This window comes from Camellia sinensis, chromosome 9, assembly GCF_055761805.1.
Source record: "Camellia sinensis isolate YWXY chromosome 9, ASM5576180v1, whole genome shotgun sequence".
Classification (NCBI taxonomy): Eukaryota; Viridiplantae; Streptophyta; class Magnoliopsida; order Ericales; family Theaceae; genus Camellia; species Camellia sinensis.
Window position 1 is genome coordinate 167,292,666 of NC_138969.1, and position 22,688 is coordinate 167,315,353.

Here is a 22,688-nt window from a genome sequence, read left to right on the forward strand (position 1 = left end):
GGTGTTGCCAAGTATCATAAATGAAACTCAATCAGCTTTCATCAAGGGTAGATATATCTTCGACGGTATCCTTATTGCAAATGAGATAGTAGATGGCTGGAAGAAGGCTGGCGAGAGTGGTATTGTGCTTAAACTCGATTTTGAAAAAGCCTTTGACTCAATTAATTGGAAATTTTTGTTTTCTATGCTGTCAAACTTTTGTTTTGGGAGTAAATGGGTAAGTTGGATGAAGGAATGTGTAGCAACTGCAAGAATTTTAGTTTTGGTTAATGGATCTCCAACCCCAAAATTTTGTCCACAGAGGAGGCTAAGGCAAGGTGATCCACTATCACCATTTCTGTTTATTATTGTGGTTGAAACCCTCAACATTTTGCTGGAAACAGCCAAGCATTTGGGACTACTCAGAGGGGCCTCTGTAGGCTCAAGTGGTCTTAGGCTCACCCATTTACAATTTGCAGATGATACTATTTTGTTTTGTGAAGCTAAACGAGGGGAGGTAGCCAATATTAAAAGAATCCTAAGGTGCTTTGAAATTGTATCAGGCCTTAGGATTAACTACAATAAGAGCGTGGTCTGTATGGTGGGAATTCCTGTTGAGTTGGGCCAAGAGTTCGCTACAAGTCTGAATTGTTATCATCAAATCTTGCCTCTTAAGTATTTGGGTCTGCCATTAGGTGCTAGCCCAAGTAGGAGAAGAACCTGGCAACCTGTGATTGATAAGTGCAAGCTTCGTCTTGTTTCCTGGAAGAGAAGATTTTTATCCTTCCCTGGGAGATTGACCTTGATCAAATCTGTCCTTGCTAGCTTGCCTATTTTTTTATCTCCCTCTCTTCAAAATGCCCGAGGTGGTTGCAAAAGAGATTGATAGAATACAATCTGCTTTCTTATGGGGTGGTTTTGATTTAAGAAGGAAAGTACATTTGGTAAAAGGGAGGATGTTTCCAAAAGTAAAAGTATTGGAGGGCTAGGTGTTAGTAGAGTAAAAGTTATGAATATTTGTCTTTTACTAAAGTGGTGGTGGAGGTTTGGTGCTGAAGAAAACTCCTTCTGGAAGGAGGTGATTTGTGGGAAGTACATTAAGCAAGGTAGGGGCTGGTTCCCTTCAACAGATAGGGTTGGCAAGATGTCTAAAATCTGGGGTGATATTGTCAACATTGTAGCCTCTAGGCCAGAGCTTCTTCACTTCTTTAGTAGCAATGCAGTTGTTTTGATTGGTGTTGGTCAGAGAGCTAGATTTTGGACTCATCGTTGGTCAGGTGGGTTTTTCCTCAGCGATGAGTTTTCGAGACTCTACTCACTATCAAATGCCAAAGATGGGTCGGTATCTCTGTACCATTCCAATAGAGATGCTTTTGGGAATTGGGTTTTTAATTTTAGAAGATCCCTCTTTGCTTGGGAAGAAGAGGAACTGAGGAGACTTTCAGTCCATCTCAGCAGCTTCTCTTTGCTCAAAGCCAATGTTCCGGACTGTTTGAAATGGAATGCTACTCCAGCTGGTGTTTTCAGTGTTTCTGCTGCCTATCATTGGTTTGAACTAGGTTTTGGTCCTCCTTGCATGGCCTCAAGTTCACTGTCGAAGAATACTGCACCACCAAGAGTTCAATTTTTCGGTTGGTTGGCTTGGAGGGGTAGAATTAAGACTACTAGTTTCTTGAGAAGGATTGGTATACTTAATGGCAATGTGGATGTTTGTTGTATTTTTTGTAAAGAGATAGAGGAAACTTCTTTTCATGTTCTACTCCAATGTCCTTTTGTTTGGCTGATCTGGTCTTACTTTGTTAATTGGTGGAGGCTACAATGGGTTTTACCAGGTTCAGATCAGGACCTGCTGGATTGGTGGGCTGGGTGTAGGCACACTAAGATGGTAAAGAAGATATGGAGTGTAGTCCCTTTGGCTATTTTATGGTCAATCTGGAAACAAAGGAATGATTGTGTGTTCAATGGGGTGCAGCCCTCTTTTGATGCTTTATGTGCAAACATTAAGGTCAGAATTGCAGTGTGGGTCAAGTCAGCTTTTACCTTGGACTACTCTGTCTATGATCTTATTCACAATCTTAATCAGGTGAGAACGTGTCTGGGCTATAGGAATCATGCCTCAGTCTGAATATGGTGGTAGAATGCTGATATGTTTTGGTCTGCTCTGCTGATATGTTTTTGTTTGCTTTGCTAGGATGCTCCTTGTACGGGAAAGAAATACACCTTCTCGTATAATCCTGTTGACCAAGTCCACGCTCCTCCGTACGACGTCGCTTTATCACCTGAAAACACAAACGTGAACTAGCCGGCGGGTGTGTGCCGGAAACCTCTCCGATGCCTAAGTCAGAAAACTTGACAAATAGACAAAGCTCTATGTTCTCATAAAGCAAAATTATGTTACCTCCTCCAAGGTGATGTTTGTGAGCTTTTTATAAGTTTCGAATGGCACAATCCTAGTAGGATTTCTATTCCTCCATGCAGAGTCCTCCTAGGATTCATACTCCTAAGGATAATGCTTATCCTTTTACACCCACCCCCCACTGCTTAAACCAAGTGGGATGGTTTTCATCATGGCCGAACTGCCATACGACTAAGATAAACCTGGCTATACTGAGCCACAGAGTATGCCGTACTAACTGTAGTTCGATTCTTTTTCTTGCTACACCATATCTCGGTTCTCTCATGCACGAACCATGGTGTGTTTGGACCGATCTACCGAGTAGCAACATTCCGACCGACCTATCCAGAATACATAATGACCGGACTATCTCTTCGACCGGCCTAACTCCAAGTTACCTCTGGACCGGAGTAGCTTTACATCCTCTTGGACCGAAGTAACTTTACCTCTCTTGGGCCGGAGTAACTATATCTCTTTTGGGCCGGAGTCAACATTAAGGCCTTTTTACACTGTCCTTCGTACTTTGGGCCCACAAAGTCCATCTTACAGCTCGGCCCAATTTTCACCAAAAATTACCCTCTCAATTGCCCCTTAATTCCATCTGCTCAGCATGATTGGGATTATCAGTCTTCCAGCCGAGCTGGAGTTTTTAAGCCTTTCCAACCGAGCTAAAAACCCTTTAGCCTCTCCGGCCGAGCTAAAAAAAATCTTAATCCTTTAAGCCGAGCTAATTTTACTCCGGTCTCTGTTTTGTCCGGTCAAAACGTCTCTTCAGTCACGACTGTAACGCTTCCCTTTCCAATGACACGTGGCAGGCTTTGATAGGCTGGGGGCAGCTGTCACGCCGCCCTCGTACTATGAAATTTTTGAACAGTCCCGCCCTTTCGTCCATTAAACAAAACAACCCTTTCATTTTTTGAATCACTTTCCTTACTATTCTTCGTCTTCTCTCTCTGTGCCTTTACTTCTTCATTTATCAAGCTTGTGTTCTTCATTTGCTGCTACCGTTTCTGACTCCAGTCCTCTTTTATTCAATCTGGTAAGCAAATCCATCTCCCTTCCCTGCTTTACCTTCGTACCTGTTCTATGCATTTTGTTTACTGTACTTTTGCAAAACATTTTCTTCCATTTCTGCTTTGCTTCTGTACTTTCTTGGAAAAACATTAGCAGAACTCATGCGTGTATGAACTATTCTGTAGAAAACTAGTCTTAGATCCAAAATCATGTAGCAACCGAACCAGGATACCGTTTGTCATTTATAGGTAGATCACTTTAAACAATAACCGAACTAGAACTTGTATAAATAACAAAAGTTTCAATGAGTCACCAACTCTTGATTCACTTTAGCCGAAATAAGATCACCGAACGAAGTTTGAACATATTAAACTAGGAACCTCGGTCTTCAACCGAGCTAAGCTTTTGGGGCTAAGCCAGCTTTCTAAGTTTCTGAACCAAACTCAGAAAGCTGCCCCTAGAGGCTCAGCCGAAGTAACAAAACTCAAAGTTGAACCGATTGGAGCCTTTGGGGCTAATCCAGCTTTCTTAGTTCCTTAGACCAAACTCAAAAAGCTGCCCCTAGACTATGAACCGGTCTAACAGAATTTGTTTCCAAAGCCAACGTGCCGAGATGCTCGTCAGATCTGGCTTAATAAGAACCCTGCTCAAACCGAGCTACCATGCATTTTGCTTAACCGAGATAGTACCTGTCCACGAAGCCGAAGTAGGGCTCTTTTACCTTGCTTTTAATTTGTAGCACGGTCTAATGATCTGTGCTTAACCCCTTTGTTTTTTACTTTGCAGACTTAGGTTGCCCAGGCACTCCTTCGTGTGCTCAACCGAGCTACTGAGCACATTCTCTCGACCGAACTTAACTTATTAGTAACTTATAAATTAAATGGGGAAGTATAGGTATCTGGTAGATACTCCGGGCGATTTAGCCCAATTCAGAAAGGACTATAACATACCTGATGATGTCCACTTGACTTTAGCCAAAAAAGATGTCATCCCATGGGATAATGAAGGCTTTCTCCCCTTTACCCTTTTATCCATTATAGAAACCGGACTACGGTTTCCAGTCCAACCATTGATCTGTGAATTTCTTAGGCAGACTAGATTATGCCCTACCCAACTGTCCACCAATTCATATCGTATCATTATGGGAATCGCCGCACTGAACCACCAAGCCGGACTAAACCTTGGCCTGGCCGAAATCTTCTACCAATATTCCATAGGCTCAAAAGAAGATGGGTGGGTTTATTATCTTAGAATACGTCGCCGCCGAGAGAAGATAATTAAATATACACCGGACAAAGATTTAAACGATGATGATTTTTTCTGGGTCTCTGGGAACTTTGAGGATTTTCAAGCCCCAATTCCTGGCCGACCTATAAATTAGAAAAAAGGAGAGCCCGGTAATTTGACTTCGGTCTCCTTCCTAGTATTTTTTTATTTCGGTTTGTTAGTCTATCAACCGAACTAACAGTTCTTCTTTCGCAGATTCCGCCCACCTCCATTCCTTATACAGCTATCCAAACCTTGCGATTTTGCGAGCCGCACTACGATATCCTGAACGTAGTTGGGCCAAATTGCTGAATTTCGAGCCGACCTACCGATACAGTGGTCGCCGAAAGGCCAGAGTAACTAACTTTCTTCTCGAAGGCGCCCCGGAGCCGGACCCAAACTTGCCACAAATAAGATTAATTCCTTTAACTGCTGAAGAGGAAATGACCAAGAAGAACAGACTAAGGGTGCTTCTGACCGAGACAAGCAGGCCCGAAGTATCGTTACCAAGCCAAACGCAGCCTGCCGTTGTGGCCCTCCCCTCTCAACAGCCGTCTTCATCGCGCCGAACCAAGCGCGCCCGAACCACCGAGTCTAAACCAAGTTTGGTAGAAGATGAGACTGCTGTTCCACCGATTCTGCCACTGAGCCCCCAGCCGCAGCCTACCGACCGAACTATCACCAGCTGGGCACCAAAGCTCAGTTTCAACGACCGAGATATCCTAGATGCTGATTCGGTTGTCGCCGAAAAAGATCACCAGTTGGCCTTTAGCCTGGCCAGGAGTGCGTGCCTCCCCAAGGATATGGAGCACCACCAGAAGCAGTTAAACACCGAACTAAAGTCCATCCGGTCTGCCACAAAGTCCATGATCCTGGTAAGTAGCTCTGTCCGTTTTTCGGTCTAGTTTTTTAAACTTTTACTTCGGCTCATGGGAAGTCTTTGTTTTGTCAGGCAATTCAGAAAAACTACAACACTCACAAGAAAGTGTTGGAACTCAGAAAAACTACAAGGCAAGCTGTGGCAGAAACTGAAGTTAAGTCGGCCGAGCTAGAAGACATCAAGAAGCAAATGGCCGAGCTACAAGCTGAAAACAGCCGACTGACCGGACTGGTTAGTTCGGCCGAAGATGAAAGGCAGAAGGCTGCCATAGCTCTGAAAGACAAGTACCTGCGCGAGCTGGTTAAGCTTGAAAGGAAGAAAGATGCCGAAATAAAGGAGAGCGCAAAAGAAGCCGGCAAACAAGGCTTCAAGAAGGCAGAGGATGCTTATGCCAAGCAGTGCGCAGCTGCCAAGGAGCTATTCTTCAAGTGCGGCTGGAGGGCTGCTGTTGAGAAGCTCGGTCATGATCAACAGACCGAGGTCTTCAACCCTCCAGCCTACTTCATACCGAATTCCCTTGCGGAGTATGCGAATGCCATGCAGCAGCAGTTCCTTGAAGGCTCAGATTCTGATGAAGACTCTTCTTCTGAGGATACTCCGGTTGTTAGTGTGGACCAGACAGTTCGGTTGGAGCCCCCGGTGGAAGACCTGACTATTGATCTTCCAGGTGAAACCGTGGTTCCAGCCGAAACCACTCTTCCAACCGTGAGTGAGCTCCCATCTGAAGCTGGTCTTCATGCTGATGCTGATGCAGCTTTTGATGCCGAGATTGATGATCTTTTTAACTGAATTTGTACTTTTTTCTTTTGTTACTTTGACTTTGTAACCGGGCTATGCCCCTGTAATGCCCCTGTAATGGCTTTTCAATGAATGAAAATTTTGCTTGAACTCTCATTCCGGTTCTGATATGTATGCCTGTACTTTGTAATGCCTTCTATTACTTCAACTGCTATTTCGGTTTTAGGTGGTTAAACTATGCTTACCAGCCAACCACTCCTTAGCCGATATAATCACTTCGGCTGAGGAGTACACAGAGTTGGTTTATCCAGCCAACCACTTTTTCAGCCATGCCCTTACTTCGGCTGAAGAGTAACAAGAGTTGGTTTATTCCAGCCAACCACTCTTCAGCCATTCCCTTACTTCGGCTGAAGAGTTTATTCCAGCCAACCACTCTTCAGCCATTCCTTTACTTCGGCTGAAGAGTAACAAGAGTTGGTTAATTCCAGCCAACCACTCTTCAGCCATGCCCTTACTTCGGCTGAAGAGTAACAAGAGTTGGTTAATTCCAGCCAACCACTCTTCAGCCATGCCCTTACTTCGGCTGAAGAGTAACAAGAGTTGGTTTATTCCAGCCAACCACTCTTCAGCCATACCCTTACTTCGGCTGAAGAGTAACAAGAGTTGGTTTATTCTAGCCAACCTCTAAGTTAGTTTTTCCAGCTAACTTAGAATAATATTTGGTTATTCCGACCAAACGTCCTGCAGCCTGGATCCTTATCCTAGGCTTAGGAAGGTGTTGGTTTAATCCAGCCAACCTCTAAGTTAGTTTTTCCAGCTAACTTAGAATAATGTTTGGTTATTCCGACCAAACGTCCTGCAGCCTGGATCCTTATCCTGGGCTTAGGAAGGTGTTGGTTTAATCCAGCCAACCTCTAAGTTAGTTTTTCCAGCTAACTTAGAATAAAATGCTTGGTTATTCCGACCAAACGTCCTGCAGCCTGGATCCTTATCCTGGGCTTAGGAAGGTGTTGGTTTAATCCAGCCAACCTCTAAGTTAGTTTTTCCAGCTAACTTAGAATAAAATGCTTGCAATGTACCTTTACTAAAGCTAACTTTTACAAAGAACAACTCGTGCTGAAAAGAATTGCTTGTTTTATTGAAGAAAGAAAAAATTACATATGTTTGAAAAAGAAAAGCTAAAAGTAAAATAACTTGAGATTGGTCGTGTTCCATGGCCTAGGGATTGCTTTGCCGTCCTTGTCTTCTAGGTGGTATGCCCCTTTGCCTGCTAACCCAACCACCTTGTAAGGACCTTCCTAGTTTGGCCCTAACTTTCCATCTCCTGGGATCAAGGTGTTTCCCATTACTTTGCGCAGTACCCAATCGCCGATCTTGAATTGTCTTGGATGCACCTTTTTGTTGTATTTTCTGATTAACTCTCGTTGGTATGAGGCGATGTGAACCAGTGCTCTTTCTCTTCTTTCTTCTGCAAGATCAAGTTCCAATGTTACGACTTCTCCATTCAAGTTTGGATCAAAATTTTCGCTTCGAATTGTGGGGAGGCCAACTTCCAGTGGGATTACTGCTTCCATTCCGTAAGCTAAGGAGAATGGTGTTTCTCCTGTTGATCGCCGAGGTGTGGTGCGGTAAGCCCATAAAACATGAGGAAGTTCATCCGCCCACTTGCCTTTCGCCTTTTCTAGCCTTTTCTTAAGTCCATCCAAGACGACTTTATTTGATGCTTCTGCTTGCCCATTTGCTTGAGGGTATGCCGGTGTAGAATTGTAGAACTCTATCTTGTACTCCTCACAAAAGCTTCTGAAGATTCTGCCGTCGAACTGAGTACCATTGTCTGAGATTAGGGCTTTTGGTATGCCAAACCGAGTGATGATATTCTGCCAAACAAACTTCTTCACATCTTTTTCTTTGATTGATGCCAATGCTTCTGCTTCCACCCACTTTGTGAAGTAGTCTGTTGCTGCGAGAAAGAACTTCCTGTTGCCAGGAGCTTTTGGAAGTGGTCCTACTATGTCCAAGCCCCACATTGCGAAAGGCCATGGGCTAGTTAATGGTAGGAGTTCTCTTGCTGGTTGATGTATTTGGTGCGCGAATTTTTGGCATTTCTCACACTTCTTCACATATTTCTCTGAGTCTGCCTGCATATATGGCCACCAATATCCTTGCAAAATGGCCCTGTAAGCTAGCGATCTTCCCCCTTGATGGCTTCCACATACCCCTTCGTGTATTTCGAACAAGAATGCTTCCACTTTGTTGGGATGAACGCACTTTAGGTAAGGCCCTGAGAATGACTTCTTGTATAATGCCAAAGATGGAGATAGCCAAAATCGCTGTGACTTCGCTCTTATTATGTTGGCTTCTTTTTTCTCTTCTGGTAGGATGCCGTCTTTTAGGAACAGGATGATGGGATCCATCCAAGAGGGGCCTAATTCTGCGCAACATACCTCTTCTGCTTCGGGGTCTTCTATGCTTGGTCTTGGTAAGTAGTCGATGAGCAATGGATGAGGGATGGATGCATCTGCCATTGAGGCAAAGCCTGCTAGCTCGTCTGCTCTGCTGTTTTCCTCCCTGCCAATTTGTTCTATTCTTACTACATCAAACTTTTTGATATCTGTTCTGACCAATTCTTGGTACTTGGCCATCCTGTCATCCTTTGCTTCGTAGTCGCCAGAAATTTGGTTTACCACCAGCAGAGAGTTGCTGTATACCATTAGTTCGGTGGCCTTCATGTAGTATGCTGATTTGAGTCCTGCAAGAAGCGCTTCATACTCCGTTTCATTGTTTGATGCTGGAAAGCCAAGGTTGATTGCTTGCTCTATAACCAGGCCGTCTGGAGAGATGAGGACTATGCCAAATCCTGCATCATGCCGGTTGGATGCTCCGTCCACAAAGAGCTTCCACATCTCTCCAACGAACAACTTCCAGCAAGTTGAAGGGTCAGACGATGTCGTGGGGTCAAGAGTGGTGTTTTCTTCAATGTCCATGCTTGCTGTCTGCCCCTCGCCATCTGATTGGGCTGTTGGTGAGTCTTGGTTTGCTTCTTCTTTGTTGTTTTTAGTCTGGTCTGCCTTGGAGTCTGACTGAGTGCTTTCTGCTAGGGGTTGTGCTATTCCGGCGTCAACTTTCATCCCTAGTTCGGTTGTGTCAGTTAAGTCGACTGGGCAGATATGATGACTTCCAGGAGTAAACTCTGCGACGAAGTCTGCCAAGGATTGGGCTTTTACTGCGGTTCTGGGTTGGAACTTGATGTCGAATTGTCCCAACTCTACTGCCCACTTCAAGATTCGCCCATAAAAGTTCGCCCTCTCAAACAAAGCTTTTAGTGGAAAAGCTGTGAGGACAACTATGGTGTGGGCATGAAAGTAGTGTGCCAATTTCCTTGAGGCCATCATTAAGGCTAATGCTAGCTTCTCTAGTGGCAAATACCTCGTTTCGGCTCCTAGCAATGTCTTGCTGACATAATAGATGGGCAGGTGTTGGATTCCTTCTGCACGAACCAACACTGCGCTAACTGCGTGCTGAGAGACTGCCAGGTATAAGAAAAGTTCTTCACCAGGTACTGGGGTGACAAGCAGTGGTGGGGAAGACATATGTTCCTTTAAGCTTTCCAGAGCTTGGTCGCATTCTTCATCCCACTCAAACTTGGCCTTTAAAGCTTGAAAGAATGGTCGTAGTCTGTCTGACGATCTGCTTATGAACCGATTGAGCGCAGCCGCCATGCCGGCGAGATGCTACACTTGTTTGACTGAGTTTGGTCTTTCCAACTCCTGGATTGCTTTGATCTGGGAGGGGTCTGCTTCTATACCCCGGTTGGTCACAAGGAAGCCCAAGAATTTGCCAGATCCTACTCCGAATGCGCACTTGGACGCATTGAGGTGCAACTTGCGCTTCTTCAAGACTTCAAACATTTCTCCCAAGTCCTTGAGATGGTCATTCTCATCCTTGCTTTTGACCACCATGTCATCGATGTAAGCCTCCATTGTTCTACCTAACAATGGTTCAAACATCTTGTTGACCATCCGTTGCAATGTCGCCCCTGCGTTCTTTAGGCCAAAGGGCATGACCTTGTAGCAATATAGTCCTCTTGGTGTTGTAAAGGATGTGACCTCCTGGTCTGGTTCATGCATGGCGATTTGGTGGTAGCCTCTGTATGCATCCAGAAAGCTGTGTCCCGCCGTTAGGTCTACCAGTTGATCTATCCTTGGTAGAGGAAAGCTGTCTTTTGGGCACGCCTTGTTAACTGTTTTGTAATCGACGCAGACACGCCATTTGCCATTCTTCTTTGGCACTACGACCGTGTTGGAGATCCATTTTGGGTAGTGCACCTCTCTAATTGCTCTTGCCTCCAGCAGGTTACCAACTTCTTCTGCCACTATTTCGTCATGGTGAAGTACCGATCTACGAGTGCGCTGAATGACTGGTCTGGCGGATGGGTGGACATTGAGTTGGTGACAGATGAAGTTTGGGTCAATGCCTGGCATGTCGTAGGGTGTCCAGGCGAACACTTCGATGTTAGAGGTCAAGAATTCCAAGACCTCTAATCTCTCAGTGCTGGACAACGACGAACCGAGCAAAAAGAACTTATCCGGGTTCTTTTCATCTATTTTTACCTCTACCAAGTCCTCCACTGCTTTCTGGTCCGCCGCTTTGCCAACGTCTGCGAATAGCTCATTACTTTCGGGTTCTTCCACCGAATGAACGTATCCTTTGGCAGTGCGGCTGTCATTCACCGTGGCGAAACATTGCTTTGACATGATCTGATCTCCATAGACTTCTTCAATTATACCAATGTCGTTGGGGAACCTCATTACTTGGTGGTAAGATGACGCCACCGATCGCATGGCATGCAGCCATGTTCTGCCCAGGATGATGTTGTAAGTGGAGGGGACCTTCAACACCCAGAACTCCACTTGTTTTGTCACGCTTCCTGCTCTGACTGGAAGAATTATCTTGCCGACAGGCCATTCTGGCATGGAGTTGAATCCAATCAGGGGAGACACGGCAGGCGCCAAGTCTTTGTCTTGCAACTTCAGCTGTTTGAATGTTTCGTAGTACATGATCTCACATGAACTACCCTGGTCAATCAGAATCCGCTTGACGTCAAAATCCTTGACTCGGAGAGTGACGACCAAGGCATCATTGTGGGGGCAATATATTCGATCTAAGTCTTTGTCCGAAAAGGACATGACGTTTTTTGTCTCTGTCTTCCCCTTCTTAATGGCAGGTTGGGCACTTTGTACTTCTCTAAAGTGCTCAGCCTTTTTGATTGATCCCTTGAGCTCGCATACACGCTCAGGTTCAAAGATTCCATGTATTACATTGATGATGCCTTGTGGTGGGGCGTCGATCGGCATTCCATTGGGGTTATTATGATCCTGGGGGGCTGGCTGTGTCCCTCCTTCAATGTATTTGTCCAAGTGACCAGCTGCTACCAACTCTTCCAAGTGCTGTCTCAACGGCGTGCAATTCTCAGTTCGGTGCCCCTTTTCTTTGTGGAAGGTGCACCGTGATCTGTCATCGTAGTCTTTTTGAGCTTCTCCTAGCTTGGCTGGCCACTTGACGAAAGGCTCATCTCTTATTTCGCTCAGAATCCGATATATCGGTTTTTTGAACACCGTTGTTATGGCGGTGCGGATTCTCAACCATCATTTGTCTGGGTCTTCTCCGTTATCTCGTCTGCCACGTCCGTTTCTATTCTGCCGATCTACCGTATTGACCTTTGCTGAGGTTTTCTTTTCTGGTACTGCGGTCGCACTAGATTTTGCTTTGGCACGTGCGCCATCCTCTTCTACCCTGATGTGCTGATGCACTCTCTCCATCAGGGCTTCCATGGTAAGGGGTGGCGTCATGGTGATTGAGTCCCTTAGTCTGTTCCCGACTGGAAGGCCTCTTTTATACTGCGTAATGGCAAGATTGGTGGGGCAGTCCCCAATCTGATTGAATGTTTCCCAGTAGCGACTGTTATAGGATCTAAGGGTCTCTTTATCCTCCATGTCGATGGAGAGTAACTGGTCGATCTCCACCGGTGTTTTTGTGTTTGTTCAGAACCTTGTTACGAACGCTTCTGCCAATTGAGCCCAGGAGGCTATGCTGCCCTCTGGAATTTTTTCGAACCAAGTCAAGCCTAGGTCGCCAAGGCTTGATGGGAAGAGTATGCACATTAAGGCCTCGTTTCGCCTGTATACGGCCATGACTTGGCGAAAGTGGCTCAAGTGTGAATACGGGTCCGTCTTCCCTTCATATGTAGTGAATTTCGGCTGAAGGAAACCTGTTGGTAGGGGCGCGTTTTCGATCGCCGGAACAAACGGTGAAGTCTGTAGTCTTGCTAAGGCTTTGTCCGTTGGTTCGTATGTTGGGCGCGGTATTGGCATTCCAACCTCGACGCTTCCATGCGTCCGAGGAGCCAACCGCTGTAAGGCAGAGACTCTGTGTGGATCTCGCGCCCTGGCATCCTCCTTGCATCGTGCTTTTTCTTCGAGCACGGTTCGTAAGTCGGATGACCTGGGCAGCTCTGTCTGTCTAGATCTGGTTTGGTGTGAGTGCGAGGGCCAATACGTGCTTCATTCATTGTATGATCTCTCAGATCTCGTCCTCTTAGACCTGGAGTGACGAGTTTTGGAAGATAAGGAATGAGTCTCGCCTGTCCTGAGGCTTCTGCTCTCTCCTTGCGAGGGTGTAGTATTCCTTCTACGATTTTCTGAGTGGCGAGGGGGCGTCTTGTTTTTGCGCCCCTCTCCTATCGCCACTTCTTTTTTCTTCATCTTGGCGTTTCAAGGCCTCCATGTCTGCCACCATCTTTCTTATCAATTCATCTTGTTCCTTCACGCGGTCTTCCAGGGCTTGGGGATCAATTCTCCTCATTTGCCTGTCAGGACTTTGTGAACGAGAGTGACGGGGGCTGTTAGTTCGTCTTCCCCTTCCATCCCTCCTGGAGCTATGTCGTTGGGGTTCCAAGTCTACCATGGGAGGGACAGAGGGTAATCCTTCACGCCTTGCGCCCCCATCTGGAGTTAGCCCGTCGACGGCGGACTGCGGTAGTTCCTCAATATGTGCCATTGATTGAGAAAAGGAGAAGCTTAGTCAAGAGGTTTTTGTTCTTGTCTATTCTTCCCACAGACGGCGCCAATTGTACGGGAAAGAAATACACCTTCTCGTATAATCCTGTTGACCAAGTCCACGCTCCTCCGTACGACGTCGCTTTATCACCTGAAAACACAAACGTGAACTAGCCGGCGGGTGTGTGCCGGAAACCTCTCCGATGCCTAAGTCAGAAAACTTGACAAATAGACAAAGCTCTATGTTCTCAGAAAGCAAAATTATGTTACCTCCTCCAAGGTGATGTTTGTGAGCTTTTTATAAGTTTCGAATGGCACAATCCTAGTAGGATTTCTATTCCTCCATGCAGAGTCCTCCTAGGATTCATACTACTAAGGATAATGCTTATCCTTTTACACCCCCCCCCCCACTGCTTAAACGAAGTGGGATGGTTTTCATCATGGCCGAACTGCCATACGACTGAGATAAACCTGGCTATACTGAGCCACAGAGTAGGCCGTACTAACTGTAGTTCGGTTCTTTTTCTTGCTACACCATATCTCGGTTCTCTCATGCACGAACCATGGTGTGTTTGGACTGATCTACCAAGTAGCAACATTCCGACCGACCTATCCAGAATACATAATGACCGGACTATCTCTTCGACCGGCCTAACTCCAAGTTGCCTCTGGACCGAAGTAGCTTTACATCCTCTTGGACCGAAGTAACTATATCTCTTTTGGGCCGGAGTCAACATTAAGGCCTTTTTACACTGTCCTTCGTACTTTGGGCCCACAAAGTCCATCTTACAGCTCGGCCCAAAAGAGATATAGTTACTCCCAGTAGCGACTGTTCAGATCAGGACCTGCTGGATTGATGGGCTGGGTGTAGGCACACTAAAATGGTAAAGAAGATATGGAGTGTAGTCCCTTTGGCTATTTTATGGTCAATCTGGAAACAAAGGAATGATTGTGTGTTCAATGGGGTGCAGCCCTCTTTTGATGCTTTATGTAAAAACATTAAGGTCAGAATTGCAGTGTGGGTCAAGTCAGCTTTTACCTTGGACTACTCTGTCTATGATCTTATTCACAATCTTAATCAGGTGAGAACGTGTCTGGGCTATAGGAATCATGCCTCAGTCTGAATATGGTGGTAGGATGCTGATATGTTTTGGTCTGCTTTGCTAGGATGCTCCTGGTCAGCTTTGGTTTGTTCTGTTACTGCTGATATGTTTCTAGTAAATCAGTTGGGCTGCAATTGGTTTGGTGCTGGTGAATAGAGATGGTGGAGCTGCTGCAAATTCGGATAGCTCTATGGGTTGAATTTCTAAACTTGAAATTATGCTGCTGTAAATTAGGATAGCTCTCACAGGGGAGTTTTTTAGGAAGGCTGAATGGTTATGCCTACTGGTCTGCTATTGCTTTGTGGCTGCACACTCATGGTCAATTTGTCTACTATGCTATTTGGTATTTGATGCTCCCTTGGAAATGTTTATAAAGGATGAAAATCGGATGGCAGAAGAGAGAGAGTGGATGGGTGAGAAGTATCTGATTCACTACTTTGACTATGAAATCGATAATAATCAGAAGTATATGACATGGGGTTTAACTGCTGGGATTTTGATTAGGGCGGCATCAGTTGTGTTCCAAAGACCATCAGCTTTTCCTGGGTGCATAAAGTTGCACTTCATAAGCCTTAGTCCTTTGGTTATCCTGGGCTGCATAAAGCTGCACTTCCCAAGAGTTTCTTTCTGTGTTCTTGTGTTCACCTGCTATGCATATCTGTGTGAAGCAGTGGAGGAGGCCTGGTTCAAGGGAATTTTTGGCTCCAGTTACAGAGTTTTGTATTGCCTTTGTCCGGTTTTGATCTGTCTGCTAGGTTGTCTTGGTCAGATTTTGTTCCAGCTTTGGTTGTAGTTTGTGGAGGCTGCTGATTTACTTGGAGGTTACTGATCTGCTGTTAGTGCTATGCTGGTTATGGAGGCTTCTGATCTGCTATTTTGTTTGTAGTCCTGTCTGCTAGTGTTGGTTTCTCACCAACACTATGTTTTGTTTTCCTTTTTACCTTTTTTTTTCTTTCTCATCCTTATCGATGCATTCCCATATGTATTGTATGGTTTAGTATTCAATAAAGATTTTCTTTGTTGATAAAAAAAAATTAACAACATATACAAGTTCACCATTCCACCAATCTAAATCAAACCAAACCCACATTTGAAGGATATGTTTATAACAAAATTGACTAGGCATAAACAGAGTTTTGACTTACAACAATGGAGAAATATAGAGTTTTCGAATATAGAGTAACAATGGATGAACAGAACTTCGAACACAAAGTAACAATGGTGGAACACAAAACTTCCCCGCAACAATGGAGAAACATAATATTATTTCACCATTATATGTAAACTATAGTTTCTAAACCCTCTCAAATAGAAAGTTTCGAAACCCTAGCACAATGAAACAACACCACAAATGTTAATGAAACTAATAAAAAAAAAAGAAAGTGAATAATGGTAACTACCAAAATAGAGGTAGCAACAAAAAAGAGAAATGTATATATCTTTTTTCTATATAATACGCATCAACAATAGACATAATGATTTAATAATCCAACAAATATGAATCAAGAAAACTAATCTCATTAAATAAAAGTACAAATATATAGGACTAATTAAATTATAATTTTTTTTTGATAAACTTATTAGGTTAGAATACCTCTAAATAAAATTTATCAATAAAAAATCTTCCATCTCAAAAAGCATTCACGTGACCTGAGAATAATGGAAGTTGTGCACAATTATGATTTCACATAAATGGAAAGTTGTGTACAAGTTACAACATTATGATCTGGATGGGTACGTACACGGCGTTAGGATCCTCTGGAGTGGTAATCCTACAGTGATCTCCGAAAGTGGTCCATCTAAGGGCTGATATTTAGCCTCACCAAAACGACGTCGTTTTGGTGAGCAATTTCAAAAAAAAAAAAAAAAAAAAAAAAAAAACAGAGTTCAAAATGTCGAATTGTTCCTGTGAAGCATTACAGAGAGAGAGAGAGAAGAAACTGAGAATAAGGACTTTGAAAAAACAGAGTGAGAGAGTGACAAGAAGATAATCCCACCTCTGTGGATCTGTGCTTGTAGTTGTATTTTTTTCCTAACAAGTTATTGGGCATCAAATTGAAGAGAGAAGGCATGGAGGTGGGCTTTGGAGGAAGAAAATACTGTAATTGGCATTGGAGAGAAGGCATCAAGTTATGAGTTTATCTTCTTCTCTCTCTCTTCTTGTCTCTCTCTCTTTTGGTAGCTTGGGCATCAGATTGAAGAGAGAAGGCATGGAGACGGGTTTATCTTCTAAATAGGATATATTCACAAAAAAATCCAAAGAAATCAAAAAGGATATATATATATCATATATCCATAGAAATCCAAAGAAACCCAGCTCGAAAAATCCAAAGAAATTAAAAATAAATACAAAAAAATAAAAAGAAATATTCACAAACCCAGCTCCTATATAGGATATATATATATATATATATATATATATATATATATATATATATATTCACATATGTATGAACACAAACACAAATCAGAGAAAAAAAAAAGAAAAGAAAAGTGAAACTGTTGGAGTATGGCAGGGAAGGCGTCGGCGGTGGGGTGGCAGCGGCGGCGGCAGAACGTCGGGGTGGGAAAGGGCGGGGTGGGGCGGCTCCTCCTCTTCTCTCCTCTCTCAGTCCTTTTCTCTCTCTCTCTATCTCTTCCCTAGAAACTGAGTGAAAAATGAAATTTTGATTTTTTTTTTTTCAATTTACTCACCAAAACGATGTCGTTTTGGTGAGGATTAATATCAACCCTTGGATGAACCACTTTAGGAGATCATTGTAGGATTTATACTTCAGAGGATCCTGACGCACGTACACGAGGCCAAGTAAGTTGGTTAAAATTCGGATTATCAAACATAGTTGTTTAGTACTGATAAAAAAAAAAAAACATAGTTGTTTAGTAAGTTTGTTAAAAGTTATTTTTTTATGTTTTTTTTTTAAAAAAAGTTTAAAAAAAAATCAAAAAAAAATGGCTTTAACCTAATTCCCAATTATGTAGAGAAGGAAAAACTATATAATAATCACGGAGTACCATGTGATAATACATCCTCATCAATCACTATTTATTATGTCTCTCATATATTCTCAATTACTTAATATAAATAATTAATACTTTTAGTAGGTTATTTTAATTTTTAACTATTTTAGTAGGCTAAAATAATTGTATTTAATAAGAGAGATGTATTTTTTTTTGTAATTGAATGTGATGTTTGTAAGAAAAAAAATTAAAATGATTATGAATTTGATGTGATATTTTATCTTATTAGCTATTTTAACATATTTTATCTTTTGGTGCTATTTTAATTCAAAAAGTCAAAAAAGCCTTTTGTCAACGCCCCTAATTGTAACATTAATATTTAGGCAATGTTTGGCACAGACTATTTTTGGCTATTTTAGACACAAAATAGACTAAAAAGTCATTAAAACAAAATGTCACATTCAAATCATAATCATTTCATTTTTTCTCTCACAAAAATCAAAAAAGTCAAAAAATTCATCCCAAACGAGGCTTTTTAGCCCCGAGCTAAAATAACTAAAAAGCTAAAAAATCAAAAAACCAACCGACACACTAAACGAAGGCTTAATGTATTTTTTGATGACACGTGTTAAATCCCTTAATTGAAACTCCTCGATTTTAATTCTAACGACGCGATTCACTCTCATATGAAACGGTCTTACTCCTTTCCTTCTCATATTTATTCTCCCTAATTTCACAGTATTGGGAGTGGAATTGAGTGCATCAAATTAAGAGATGAATCATTTTTCTTTTTTTAATTAATGTCCCGATTTATTTTTTTATTATTTTGTTTTTATTTTTATAATAGAATTGAATAATAGTAAAGAAAAAAATATATTACATATACAAAACAACATAGTAATGGCATTATTACAATTATTGATTGGATTTTGTTAATAAGTGTCCTAAAAAATTTTAAAGAATAAAATAATATCTATGAAGATAGAAAAAGAGATTATGGAGTTGAAATATTGTCATAAATTGTTCAGGTTGAAAGACATCACCCAATTTTTTAAAAAAGAAATTATTGTTAGTAATAAATTTTATTAGTATTTGTTGATAAGAAAGAGGTCCAAGAGGTCCAAGAGGAGGTTCATTCAGTGTAATGTAATCTGCTGTTAAAGTGTAATGTAATCTGCTGTTAACTGTTTGAGTTAGTTTGTAACAGCTTTAGTTAGTTACATAGTTACATGATGTGTGGTTAGTTAGAAGTGTGGTTAGGTTAATAGTTTGTTAGTTTGTTACCTGTACTGATATATAAACATGACTTGTAATCTCTTAGCTAAATTGAATAAAGGTATCTTAGTTTTACTTTACCTTTCATCATGGTATCAGAGCACCAAGAAGCTCTCGCGAGCAATTCTCAAGCTTCATCTATGGAGTCCTCTGCTATTCCTTCCAATCTCAATCTACTACTATCAAATCTCAGTTCTCTTGTAACAGTGAAGCTGGATGGCTCAAATTTTGTTATTTGGAAGAATCAAATACAGAATCTACTTCGAGCCACAGATCTCCTCCCTATTGTTGATGGCTCAAAGAAGTGTCCTGTTGACACAATACGACAGTCTGCCGGAATAGAAATTCCAAATCCAAAAGCTGTTAAATGGAAGATGATTGATGCGCATCTACTCAGCTGCATCACTGCTACTCTCTCTCCTGCGATTTTCACTTCTGTGTTACATCTTCACACCAGTGCTCAGGTCTGGCAATTTCTTGATAAACGTTTTACCTCTCTCTCTAGGTCTCATATTCACCAGTTAAAGAACAAATTGAGTTCTATTTCAAAGAAATCAGATTCAATGGAGGTGTATTTGAGCAAAATCAAAAGTATTGTTGATCAATTACGTGTTGCTTCGTCATTTGTGGAAGATGAGGATATTGTTCTTCTTACATTGAATGGATTGCCTTCTGAATATGATGCAGTTAAAGTAGCTATTCAAACTCGTGCATAGTCCATTTCTATGGAGGATCTCTCTGCTCTACTTTGTTCCGAAGCTATTCACATTGAAGGAAAATTAAAACATAGTTCTGATCTAACTGTTGCTTATGCAACTGTGACAGACTCTCATGCTGCTTCTAATATTTCTAGAGGATTTAACTCTTATCATCAAAACAGAGGTTCTTCTCGTGGTGATTCTAGAGGTGCTCAGAGAGGCACTCGATTCTATTCAGGAAGATCCTCTCGTGGCAGATCTCAAGGAAGAGGACAATTTGGCATTGTGTGCCAAATCTGTGGTAAAGCTAATCACATAGCTCTTGACTGTTGGCATAGACTAGATACTCAATTTCAGTCTTCACAAGTGTCTCCATCCCAGCAATCAAAGCCATATCAGTCTCACTCTCAGCCATATCAGTCTCAGCAATCAAAGGCATATGTTACCTCTTTAACTGAGGACAATGGTTCTTGTTCTCCCTGGTTTTTGGACTCAGCTGCTTCTGATCATATCACCAATGATCTTCATCAACTTAACTCCATTCAACCTTACACTGCTGGTAATCAAGTCACTATTGGTAATGGCTCTTCCCTTCCTATCACTCATACAGGTCAAGGTATACTACCTACTCCTCACCATTCCTTCAAACTAAACAAAGTTTTGCATGTACCTTCTATTAACTCTAATCTTGTCTCTGTGCATCACTTGGCCAAAGATAATAACTGCTCTATCACATTTGATCATTCTTCTTTTACTATTTAGGACAAGCTTTCCAAGGCCATCCTCCATAAAGGTTTTTATGCCAATGGACTATATCAATTCCACACTCCAACCATTGATTCCTCACATGCCTATAGCACTCCAACCACTGATTCCTCACATGTCTACAGTAGTTAAGTTACTTATGCTGCTTCTACTGACATTTGGCATCAGAGATTAGGCCATCCTTCTACTCTTAAGTTTCATTTGCTTAAGCACAAATTACCTTTGTCTGTAGCTTCCAATAAAAGTACCTTTTCTTGTGTACATTGCTCTGTAGCCAAATGTCATAGGCTACCTTTTCATCGTTAGGTTACTTTCTTAAACCAAAGAGCAAAAGTAAAAGAAAATTGCTTGAAGGAAAGACTGAACTGAACTGAGGCCTCTCAAAAAAGTACACACTATAATGCTGCAATTAAACTAACAATAAAAACAAAAAAAAAATGATTTTTTTAAGAACAAAAATTCAAGCAAAGACATTAAACACTTAGCAAGACCTGTAACCACAATAGTACATTTCATCAAGATCAAAGTCGTCGTTGTCATCCCACTCATCATAATCAGAGTAAAACATCATCGAACCCTCAGGCTTGAAAGTGTGGATATGAGAAGCAAGCTTTAATATATCAATGTCACCCTCATCAAAGCCTTCACAATAACTAACATCAACATACTCAAGTTCTTTACAGCCCTTCAATATCATCACTAGGTACTCCTTTTCAATATTTGCACATCTTAGATCCAATTCCTTTATGTTGGGGAGCAAGCTGGCAATAGCTGAAGCATCAGATTTCCCTATATAGGCACTTGGAACACCCAATCCAACAAAGTTGTTGCAGTGAATGTTGATTTGGTAAATGATACCTTGCAACTGAAAGCAGCTTGCACCAAGTGTTAGGTACTCTAAACTTTTCCACTTGTTAATAAGGTTTGTGATCTTCAACATATGTTCATAAGGTAGACCATAAGGCAGCACAAAAGTCCTCAAATTAGGACACCTAACAAAAAGTTATAAATTAATTAATTCATCCACTTTATGATAAAACAAGCTTGCTTAGATTTTATCATCACCATTAATGTAATTCATAGAACATACCCATCTGCAACATAAGTTAATGCTTCATCTGTAAGACTACGGTTGGGAAGTGACAGATATGTGGCACATCTATCACTACGATTGACGACAAACTTCATCGTAGAGATGGAGCAAAACTTTATTTCATATTTATACATTAATCGTGCAGTTGAGACTTGAGAAAAATTAAGTCGTCGCCAGCAAAGAGAACTGAGTGTGGCTTTGAACCATGACTTGCACACAAAGGGAATGTCTAAAAGCAGTGATTCAATTCCAACTCTCCCAAGCACATTCACCAACCAATCCATATTCAATTCCTCCCATTTTTTTCCTTCCATCTACACCCACAAACCCCCCCCCCCCCCCCCAAAAAAAAAAAATACTACATGTTATACATTCCCAATAAATAAAGAGAAAAAAGGAAGGAAAAAAAAAAACAGAAACAAATGTTTCAAGAACAGATTGTAAAGTCTCACAGCCAGAGTATATAGAAAAGTTAATCATCATAATTAGAAGCAATAGAATAAAGTTTGAACACTTGGAAATCATCTAGAATGTAAAATGCAAGTAAAGAGAGAAAATTTCAAAAGTATTACTTGTAAAAGGAAAGATACACCAACTCTTCTAGCATCTGATTTTTTTTTTGGGTTACTCAATCGAATCAATTGTGTATGTATTATGTGTGTGTACGTGTGTGCGAAACTTTATATATCCCCTGCCAGTTGAAAAGTTTGGAAGATATATCCTTGATTGGCTGATGTATAAGAGAGATAAACTAACTCTAAAATGGTGGAATTTTTTTTTTTTTTTTTTTTTTTGGTGAATTCCAAAGATTAACACCCCTTTTGTTCCGCTAAAACTAACCTATCACCCATGTTATGCACGGAATATTTGTAGATATTTATATTTATTTTAAATTTTTTTTAATATATAATTATGTTTTTTAAGATTTTTTATAAAAATAATTTAACAATCTTATCACTAACCATAGTGTACATGAGAAATTAAAAAGGCTACTGCAATAACTATGCACGGGCTGTATCTATAATTATTTGTATGAGGGGATTTTAAATACTAATCAGGGATTTTGACCAAATTAATAAATGCAGGCATGTGGATTGGAAAAAGTTAATAAATGTTGATCAGAGAATTTTGACCAAATCCATAAATGCTAAGGTTTTTTTTTTAAATCAAAAATTTAGAAAATTAAGATTGAGATATTGGAGCTCCCACAAAGCTTGGGGTTTAGAAACCCCTTTTTCCTTAATATATTACTAGCCTATCACCCGTGCTATGCACGAGATAATTATAGATATTTATATTTGTTTTAGATTTTTTTTAATATATAAATTACGTTTTTTAAGATTTTTTATAAAAATAATTTAACAATCTTATTACTAACCATAATGTATGGGAAAAGTTGAAAGGGCGTTGCAGTAACTATACACGGATTGTATCTATAATTATTTGTATGAGGGAATTTTAAATGCTGA

At 41.4% G+C, this 22,688-nt stretch overlaps 2 protein-coding genes across 2 annotated transcripts; one reads left to right on the plus strand and one right to left on the minus strand.

The window, feature by feature from the left end:
- The first annotated feature begins 988 nt into the window (after positions 1-988).
- LOC145799888 (uncharacterized) lies at positions 989-2,104 on the plus strand. The gene has a single exon (XM_082889530.1). It carries the CDS (start codon positions 989-991, stop codon positions 2,102-2,104), a length of 1,116 nt encoding a protein of 371 aa, XP_082745656.1.
- Positions 2,105-20,607: 18,503 nt separating this feature from the next.
- LOC145799889 (F-box/LRR-repeat protein At3g48880-like) lies at positions 20,608-21,314 on the minus strand. The gene is made up of 2 exons (XM_082889531.1): positions 21,217-21,314; positions 20,608-21,118 (listed from the first exon to the last, which is right to left on the minus strand). Exons 1-2 carry the CDS (start codon positions 21,312-21,314, stop codon positions 20,608-20,610), a joined length of 609 nt encoding a protein of 202 aa, XP_082745657.1.
- Between the last annotated feature and the right edge of the window lie 1,374 nt (positions 21,315-22,688).